At 30.7% G+C, this 10,733-nt stretch overlaps 1 protein-coding gene across 8 annotated transcripts in view; it reads right to left on the reverse strand.

The window, feature by feature from the left end:
• The window catches only part of LOC7488956 (lysine--tRNA ligase, cytoplasmic), a 37,091-nt gene extending 33,133 nt beyond the window's left edge, over positions 1–3,958 (reverse strand). For 5 of the 8 annotated variants that reach the window (XR_008057990.1, XM_052448860.1, XM_052448859.1 and 2 more), the window contains exons 1-8: positions 3,793–3,958; positions 3,619–3,694; positions 2,682–2,753; positions 2,408–2,573; positions 2,219–2,312; positions 1,600–1,685; positions 361–476; positions 222–284 (exon numbers count right to left, since the gene is read on the reverse strand). Coding sequence is in view for 5 of the 8 variants with exons in the window: in XM_052448860.1 (XP_052304820.1) it covers positions 222–284; positions 361–476; positions 1,600–1,685; positions 2,219–2,312; positions 2,408–2,573; positions 2,682–2,753; positions 3,619–3,694; positions 3,793–3,842 (723 nt within the window). In the remaining 3 variants the exon portion in view is untranslated. The remainder of the gene's footprint in view (positions 1–221; positions 285–360; positions 477–1,599; positions 1,686–2,218; positions 2,313–2,407; positions 2,574–2,681; positions 2,754–3,618; positions 3,695–3,792) is intronic. The other 3 variants (XM_052448855.1, XM_052448856.1, XM_052448857.1) reach the window with 3 other exon arrangements.
• Positions 3,959–10,733: the final 6,775 nt, after the last annotated feature.

Below are 10,733 nucleotides of genomic sequence, written 5' to 3' on the forward strand. Positions count from 1 at the left end.
AGGTCAGCTTCATCCATTATCCTTTCTAGGCAAATTCATCCAGTCTGACAGTAACATAGACAACAAAACTAATTCAACCACTCAAATAGTAAATGGAATTGACAGGCACAGCAAACTGGTCTTGTTTAGAAAGTCGTCCATCCAAAAAAAGAGTTAACAAAGAATTGAGAAGAAAAGAGACCTGATCTTTCAAACAGACTTGATTTCTTTTGGCTAAATACCTGATCTTTTAAAATATATGCCTCAGGGTTCCTGACTGTTCCCGGGGCCCAAACCTCAGATTTCTGTAGAACAAGGACACAATTCCATCATAATATAATTTCAGCCTGAGGCAGTAGAGTAACAATAAAAGTTTCTAACCTTCACACAAGCATCCGAGCCAGGGCCAGCTTTCTGCCTCGGCATCATGTGCAGACAATGAGATAAAACCGTAAAAGATGTTGGAAACATGCTCAACTCTCCCCTTTTGGTTTTTCCTGAATTATAAAAAAGAAAAAAGTAACAAATAAAAAAGGCAAAACTAACATAATTAAAAGGATGAATTCCTAGCAGAATCTATATTTAAGATTGAAAAAAAATGACAAGATTACAGTTATAGCATAGCATCCATAGCAAGATGCCTCCAGAAAACATTACTCATTCAATCTGACTTTGAATAAAACAGAAGGGAGCAATATTTTGCAAATGCCTCAACATAATAATCAAAACAGTCCAACCAGGAAAAAATAAAAAAGATGCTTTCCTCTCAAGTGTTGTTTGGTTGGATCATGTCTTTAATTATTCTGCTGACACATTGATAGAAACATACAAATGAATGCCCATGTGCAAGCATGCACACAACAAAGGTATACTTGCCACATACAGAGAGAACTTTTTATTACACTTCTATAAAACGGAGTTATTGATCAGTTCAATTGTTAAAAATTCACCTAGAATTCTTCAACATCAATATCTCAAATGTTTCAAAAATATGTCCTGGAGAATATAAGTGTAGCTCTCCATTCTCACCTCACTATACACAAGTTGCATTTCTTAGCCAGCACAGAATATAGAGATATGCTTCAAACAGCAGTCCAGTCTTGAGAACATGGCCACCATGGAAGTTGACGAGTAATTTCTCTAAACTAGGTCTTGCGTACTTTTCTCAACTAATTCTATATATGCTTTCTACAAGTATGCATATTCATGGATACACGAGCACATGCACGCATGCATATACACACACAGAATTGGAGGGAGAGGGCTTAAACATTATGTACAACAAATGAGGTCCAGTTCAACACAAGTTGAACTCATGATTACTCAATCTCAGAGAGAATCAATCACCCCAAGTTTTCAATACAATATTTGTTGCTAGGGAGATTTGCATCTCCTATGAACACCTCAATACAAAGTTCAATAGTTATTGGTGGCCTTCAGTTGCAATTAGGTCAGGACAAAGAAAAGAATTGGGAATGAAATATTTTGTTTGATAGTACAAATATTGAAGGTGAACTAAGACTCTTGTTTAGTTATTTCTTTGTTGAACATATTATTAGTTAAAAATATAATATAAATTCAAAGTTAAGCATATTAACCAACACTTGTACCACACCAAACCTGGAAATCCAGTGACACCAACAATATCACCACGCTTCACACTTGAATGGAGCTTAGAAAACTCCGCTTCATCAAGGCCTGACTTGCTGAAATTACAGAAAAGAAAAATTATCCATTTGAAATATAAAAGAAGCAAAGAAAGAAGTAAAAAGGAAGAATGGGGTTGGGAGACACAATAGCATGCAACAAATCAATCCAATATATCTGGAAGGAGAAGGAGAGACAATAGATAATTTAATCAATCTATCAATTGATATGAGCATCCATATAAACTACTGGAATATAAATATAATCATAAAGCATAAGGAAGATAACAATGATCCATCTATGTAAACGAGATCATAATTTTTTACTTCTAACTTAGCACTATCCACATAAAGCAGCTAAAATTAACATAGAGAATGTGAGTTTCAAAAGGTGAAGGTGCTCTTAAAGATGAAAATAGTCGCTGTTACATAAGAAGTTATTGGATTGAACAACAAAAAATGGAATATGTTTTACCGCTTTCAACAAAGGAATCCAAAAAGAAGGATTTGTTGCCCATGACCAGGATGAAATGCAACAAACTGAGCATAAACGAGTTTGAAGTGATGAACATATGGAAAAAAATCTAATATACCTTGCATCAGCCATCACTTGGACCTTAGTACCAAGACCATGCAGATCATAAAAGAACAGCTTTGAAGAGGAAGATCGTTTGCTCATTATTCGACCTAGTAGAAAACAAAAATAAAGTTCAACAAAATGGAACATGACAACAGCCAATTAGATAAAACAATAGAATAAAAGTGCCTATGTTCAAAGTTACCAGCCAAAGACACAGAAACATCCTCAAGATGCTCCCCATTGCTTAACCCCCCATACTTGTCAATATATTCAGGGATGGTCAGTGTAACAAAAAACTTATGAGGGTACATATTGTTCCCTTCTGCCTTCTGAGCATCGAGATATTTCAACCTATTCTCATAGTATTGCTGTTAACATAAATCAAAACAAAAAACCAAACTCAAAAACCAAACCTTAACAAAACTTCTGTTTTTTGTACTCATCAAGTGCAGACAAGATAAAACAAGAATAAATACCGTGGGGTCCATATCTTCATCATCAGCTGCCGCTGCAGATTTCTGAACCTGGGTGCTGGCCTTGGTAGCAGCCTTCAAAATGGAGTAGCAGTGTTAAAACACAATAAAACAGAAATGCACTTAACATAAATAAACATAAATGTTCAAATTAAAACAAAAAGGAAGATAACTTTTTTGTTTTATATGATTGTAAAGGAAAATTCCTTAGGCAATAAGAGGAGCATATTACATGAAGAACAGCTGTAAAGGCTGAAGAGAACAAAATTTCTGATCAGTGTGCAGGAACCCAGGAGAGAGAAAAAAAAACAAAGAAAGATTAAGAGTAGAGTAGAAAATCTCAGAGAAAGAAAAGGGGTGCTTTGGGATAAAAATTTATGAGGTTCAATTATCAAGCCAACCGCAGTACCCCTTTGGATGTGATTTGCGATGGCATGGAAAACATGAGAATAACACACACAATCCACAATCAATTGGTCTACAATTGTTCTCTTGCCATTCATTTACTATTCCTAGTAAATATAGGCAAGCCAATTTCATCTAGATATGAGCAGGCAATAATAAAAAGATTTGGTGAATAAAAATATAGGTCATCTCCATTGACAAACACACACACACAAAAAAAAAAAACCCCGCATGCATTGAAAGCAAAACTTTTTCATCAAGATTTTGTCAGTTGCAAATCTACTCTGAAGCATCTTAGAAGGAAAGAAATCTTGAAGACCGAAAAATGCCACCTTTCCCTTATAACTAGTCTAGAATCCATTCCTTGTCATTGATGGTTTCCAAACATGAGAATTGAGTAAGTAGCTTAGAATTGAAATCAACGCTCCACAATTCCATAGTTTCCAAACAGGCTGTGATTTAGTCATAATTTAAAACCTAAAAAGAAAACGAATAAAGATAGCACTGAAAAAAATGAAAAGAAAAGGAAGGAGACCTGTCTAGCTTTGTCTTCCTCTTTAAGGCGTCTCTCTTCCTCTTTCTTCTTATTCTTCAAGTCCTTCTTCAGCGCACTACAACAATGTTAACATGCACAAACCACAATCAAATCCACTTAACAAATTAATTTTAAGCAATAACAAGTTAATGAGACATATAGCGAGAGACTTACTTCTTGCTTGTGGTTTTCTCAGCGGGAGCAGAAGCGTCGGTCTCCTCCATTGTTGAATCAGTAACGCACGCAGTTCAGGTGTTTGAGAGAGGGAAATGCAGGGGAGGTGTTTGGAAGGCGACTACTGACTGTTGCAGGTGCGTAATTGTTATTATGGTAGTAAAAATAACGCTAGCTTACTTGCCCATCACACAAATGCAACCATGACAAGGGTTCAATGTATAAAAAAATAAAAAAAATATTATTTAAAATTTGAAAGACCTAAATTATCTCCATGAAAAGAACCAAAATGATTGGTCCGTGAAAAGTCAGTTCGCGCGTATCATATTAGCATGTCCCTCCTTTTCTTGGCCCCCAAGCACCTAACGGATTTTGTCAGCTTTGATGGCTGGCAGGCGTGCATCTTAGTATTTCTTTAACAAGTGTAGGTGACTAAATTCTACCCATTTTACTATTATTATTATTATTATGCATATTAAATTATAAGTGTAGTTCTTGAGTCTTGACTATGTCATGGGTGGGGTGGAGGTGGGGACTGGGAAGAGACTGCTGAGTCAGAGGGCATTTTAAAATTCTTACATTTGTTGAAAGTTTCGGTTAACTCGTGAAATCATTATGTTTTTATTGATTTTTCTGAGTTGACTTGTTTTTATATGAGTTCGATCGGATTTGATTGGTTATATTGGTTTTTGAATTTTAACCTATATTTTGGCTCGTAAAATTGGATAATTTTATAAATTAAAATATATTTTTAACAAATATGTTCTTTACTATGCTCTTGACTATGCTTGCTTGTTAAAATAATATTAAATTTTGATCTTTGATTTTGCTGAGGTGTTTTTATCCTAATATTTCACTTTTCTTATTCTCTGTCTCGAACATACGAAGTGTATAGTTGTAGACTTAATTTTTTATTTTAGAATATCAAAATAATCTGAAAACATCAAAAAAATATTAATTTGAAGTAAAAAAAATTAAAAAAATTATTTATTTTTAAAAATACTTTCAAAATATAAAAACAAACATGACTGAAAGACTATTATAAATAATAAATAATAATAATCAGCTCCCATCTTGTTGGATTCCTCTTCAGTTTCCTTTCTCAAACTTTTAAGAGTTTCCAGTTTTATTTATTCACAGTAAATTCAGGTTTTATTACACACATTCGATATGTGATAATAAAAAAAATTAAATCAAGTTATTGATAATTTTTTCTACAGGTCCAACAATATACGTGTAAAGCCCGGTCTAGAAAATCGGTAAACCGGTGTTGAAAGGTAATCCTCCATTAAAAAATGGTAAATGAAGAGGAAGAATTATTGTTGTATAGGATGAACATCCCTGGTGAGTTAACTTAAATTTATGATGAAATAAAATAATAAAATTAATATGTAAAATGTTAATTAGTGATAAATCAAGTAAATTTTCTGATCATATAAAATAATTATTGTAAAGGCAAGATTTTTGTAAATTTAAGGTGAAATTATTTAGAAATATATTTTGAAATTCTAAATAAATTAATGTATGATTTTACGCATAAGTAATTATAACCGCTGGTATAAACCCCGCGTACAATTGTGCAATTTTTAATCAAAAGATTATGAAAATTTCTAATGAATTAGTTTGAAAATCTTAACGATTCAAGTAAATAAACATTATGAAAAATAATATGATTCAAGAAAAGGTTGAATAAGCAAATTCAGATTTTAGTGTAAATTTATTTAGTTTTATGTTATCAAGGATAACTTTTAATCTAATTGTTGGATTAGGCTGAAATTTCTCAAAATATCTCCAAACATGTTGTTCTATCTTAGAGTTAGAATTTCACGTCATTCAGTATTTAAAAAGTCCATATAATTTACCGGTCACCAAGAGAAAATATCAAAAATTAACACGTGGACCATTAGTAATGGTAAAATTATAAATAAGATAAAAATTTCTTATTCCCCCTTCGTAAACTTACGTGCAGCTGGAATTAAAGGGGGAGAGACCCTAGCTTATTTCTTCTTCTCCTTGTTCTTGGTTTTTCTTTGGGAAATTGGCCAGTGAGATGGAAAATGAGAGGACGTTAAGAAAGAAACTACCTTGGAGGCCGCAAATTTGGTTGGGAAGAGAAGAGAGAGATGTAGTTTCGGCTATAGAGAAAAGGAAACAAATGAATTGAAAAAGAAAGGAGTTGGAAGCTAAAGCTTGCAAGGAAGTTGTTTTGACACTAAAATTGATTATTAATGTATTCTTTACTATGAGTTTTATAATTGATTAAGATTTTAAGCAATTTTAAATGAAATTCCCAAATCTTTCAAGTTAGGGTTCTTAGTAAAAAATTAAGAAAATTGCAAAATTAGTTTTAAATTTGTTAATTGGTGTGAAATGAGTTGTGATGAATGTGAAATTATAGAGAGCTGAAAAGAAAAACTTGGTGTCATGGGGAGTTAAGGACTTGCCAAATTAGAGAGAAAAGGGATATTGGTTTAATTGATCTCAATGTTTATAAATTATATATAATTAATGTGTATTGGTACGAGGATGATGATTTGAGATGAATTTTGTTATTGTATTTAATTATATTTGAATTTGTAGTTTACATTGATTTAGGATTCTTGAAATTTAATTTGAGAAAATGCTTGATTATGGTGTTTTTAGTTAATGGATATGTAATGATTGGTTGCGGTGAAAATTAAGATAGATTAGGGGAAGAAAAAAACCTTGAGGTTGACCATGAATGAGTCCCAGGAAATCTAAATAAATTATTAATAAATTTTTATCAATTGTGATTTATTTGTATGTATTATTGATGTAATAATGTTTGAGAGAGTAATGATTATTATTATTTATGAAATTGGTTTTCTTAGTGTATTTTCAAGCAAGGTTATAAATAGAAAAACTATAAATAACGGATAAGTAATGATGGACGATTTAAATTGATGTAAACTTGATGCAATGAGAGTAAAAAAGTGAAAAATAATGAAATTGATTTGAGAAATGTAAATTGTTGTAGAGCAGTGGATTTTATACATGATTTACATATTGCAAGTGTGTTTGGGAAAAGGTTGTAAATGTGAAATTTTATGGGATTGTTTGATTTTTAATGTTTATGGGTTATGAGGTGTTTGGTAGTGTGGTAATGGTTGCTTTTCAAAGTATTTTTTGTTTGAAAATGCATTAAAATAATATTTTTTTTATTTTTAAAAAATTATTTTTTACATCAACACATCAAAACGATAAGAAAACATAAAATTATGAATGAGTATAACAGCGAAACTAGTAGTAGATAATTATGTTTGACCGCAATGGCGATAACCCGAATTCAATCGTCATAGGCTAAAACAACAAAACTTGTGGATAACTGTGATCAACCGCAATGGCAGTGACCAACATGTAATGGGAACAATCATAATGACAGTAATCAATATATAAATTATAATCGACCACAACAATGGAACCTGAAAATAACAAAACTAGATAAATCAGTGGCAACGATAGACTATTGTATAGATTGTTGAATGTGTTTGGAATGAGGAATGATATCAAATGAATTATGCCTTTGGGGAGGGGAATGGTATCAAATGAATTATACCTTTAGGGCGGGAAAACAATATCAAATGAATCATGCTTTAAGGGCAAGAAATGATATTAGATATATTGTGCATTTGAGGTGAAAAAAATGCTATAATAAAAAATACACCTTTATGGCAATGACTTTTAATTTAAACTTATACTAGTCGAGATGGAAAGGGCTAAAATTATTCAAAGGCACAAGTTACAAGTAATGAGAAGAATTGGTGAATGTGGATGATGTAAAACATAAACCAAAATTATCCATTGAATTGATAAGTACATCATTGATGTACAATACATGTTATAAGTGTTGAGATAAATTAATGACTATCTAATATATGTAATGTATAGATCTCAAATATTGAAGTGGGTCATTGAATATAGTCGATGTAAATCTCAAACTATGATTATTGAAATAGATCTATGAATGTACAATGACATAAAACATGAAATGATAACTATTAAAATGAATAAACAATCATGGTTGATGTAAACTCCAAGCTAAAATTATGGAAATAAATTAATGAAGTTATAGTTAACGTAAAACATAAATTATGGTATTGAAATAAATTGGTGAATACAATAGATGTAAGGTATGAATTTTGAGTATCAAAATCACTCTGGGGATCTAGGTAATATATGTAGAATAATGAGTTATGATGATAGTTGAATTGGGTAAATGAATACAATTTTTGTAAAGTAAAAGCCGTGATCATGAAATTGAGATAATAAATCCTATGATTAAGATAAGGTCGACTGAAAGGTATTGAATTTGGTAAATGAGTGTGGTTATTTTAAGGCATAAGCCATGCATAGGGAAATGAAATGGATTAATGAATCCAGAAGTTGAATCAAAGCTTGAGTAAATGAAATTAAATGAGATAAATGAATCTATAATCAAATTAAAACATGAGTTATGGGTATGATATGAGATTAATAAATCTCTAATTGAATTGAAGCACTAGATATGATTATTGAAATGGATTAATGAATGCATAATCGATATAGACCATGAGTTAGGAGTATATAAATAAATCGAGTAACATGTTTCAATAAAAGCAGGAGTTGTGGTTTTTAAAATGAGACAATGTATACGGTTAATTTAAAGCATGATTTATGATTATCTGAAAAGAATTATTGAATACATAGTTAACAAAATTTTAAGGTATCCAGGGTGGTGACTTATAATAAAGAAAATGATAGTTTATCAATTGACGAGAAAAAAGTAACAAATCAGATCTAATACAGATTTAAAAATGCTAGAAAAAAAAAGATTAATGACATTGTGTTTATTACTAGAATTGTAATAAAAATATTAGTGGTATTGAAAGCGGACATGCTTACCCTATTTTCTATGTTTCCATGTGATACACGTATATTTCATCTCACACTACAATTTTGATTTTGCAAATCAAACTTTCATGATTATTTCATTAGCAGAAGAAGATTGTATTATCACATATATATAAGTAATACACACACAAAAGGGAAATGATTACTCCTTTTTAATTTGAAAATGATTATATATATATATAAGACAGAGAGAATTACCTCTACATTTCACGTACACAACAATTAAAAAGGAAATAATTGTATGAAAAGTTTAGTTTGTTTCAATACATATGAATCAATGAATATGATTTCTTTTTTTTCTTCTTGACAAGTGTCTCATGAGATATGTCGAGTTAAAGGCGATATATCAACGAATTAAAGGTAAAAATAATAAAAAAAAAGTTGTTGTCTAGTTTTTATATTAACTAGAAACCCTAATTGATATTCAAAGATTTTTTAGTAAGAGGCTGATTATGTCAAATGAAAGATAAAAATCACGACAAAGCATCATATTTAAAATAGGTTGCATTGTTATTTATTTTCAATGATAAATGTATCTATTATGCTTTTACTAAAGTTTATCTTAACTAGTATATATTTCTTTCTTATTAAAGAAAAAAAACTACTAAAACTCAAAAGAGTGATTCGAGACCCAAGTCTAATAATAGAACTTAATCCTCACTTTTAAAATTTAAGGTATTAACTCAAGAGGATGGTAAATGATTAAATGAACTTCAAGCTTATTTTCTTTAATTATATTCAAAATAAGCTTGAAAGCCTCTATTCATATTTTATGAGCCTTGGTAAGGTCATGATTAACCTAGCTATTCACTCATAATAATGAGTAATATATCTTCGCCCATAAAAAAAATTATAAATAAGCATTTTCCATTCATTAATTAAAAAAAAACATACATAAGAAATAAAAGCTGAAATAGTTTTCATGGTATATTATTATTATTATTATTATTATTATTATATTCACCTAACTATGCAAGTGGAATAGCGGTTTATTGAATGGCGAAAAGTGAATGAAAAAGATATTCATCAAGGAGCACCCTTCAATTCATATATCAAATCTGTGTTATATATATTCACACACACTTTTATACGTAGTTATTAAACTCGACCAGCCCAACAGGTCGATCCGGAACTAGGATCGGTCAACCCAGTGGTTGGACCGCTTCGAGTAAGGTGAAAGACCGGCAGGAGCAAAAAATAGTCAAACCCGGTTGACCCGTGACCAAGACGACCCGGCAAAACCCGATGAGATTTTTTTTTTCAAATGTGTTTTTTCTCTAACCAAAAACCCCTCTTTTTTAGTTGGTTATTAACCCTTTTCAAAGTTCACTATATAAATACTAGAAGAATGTTTTATTTTTTTAATATAGAAGTTGAAACCCTTTAATATATATATATATATAAAAGTTATGTTTTTTTAATATTGGATAAAAAAAATATTTTGATTTAAATACTTCAATTTAAAAGGATAACATAATAAGATAGTATCTTTTTATATTTTGAAATAATTTTTGAACTTTATTATTTATAATATTTATAGCTTATATTAACATGAATTATTTCTTAATTTTTTCATATAAAATATTAAAATTTTAAATATATTTTTTTAAATTTTTCCAAGTTAATTTGTAATAATTATTGAAAAGTTAATTTGCAATAATTCTCGTAACTTAGACCCGGCTTCTTAATTGAGTTAATCTCAAATTAGATTTGATAACTATGACCGTTAGGTAAAAAGAATCATTGAAAACTTTTATTGTAATCTTTTTCTGACAAAAACAATCACAGGAAAATCAATATCATCATTAAAAAAACAAACAATGGGACATTGCAACACAAAAAACTAAACACGACCACAAGCAAAAAAGGAAAACAACATGGAGGAGAGACGTGGGAGCTGGTGGCTGGCGAATGACAATTTTATGAGTGGCTGGCGGGGGTGATTGCTGGTGAAGGGCGGCTATGAGTGGGGAAGAAAATGATAAAGCTAGGGTTTCATTCTATCCTCTCTCTTTTTTCAGGTCACGGGG

Source organism: Populus trichocarpa, chromosome 18 (genome assembly GCF_000002775.5).
Source record: "Populus trichocarpa isolate Nisqually-1 chromosome 18, P.trichocarpa_v4.1, whole genome shotgun sequence".
NCBI lineage: Eukaryota > Viridiplantae > Streptophyta > Magnoliopsida > Malpighiales > Salicaceae > Populus > Populus trichocarpa.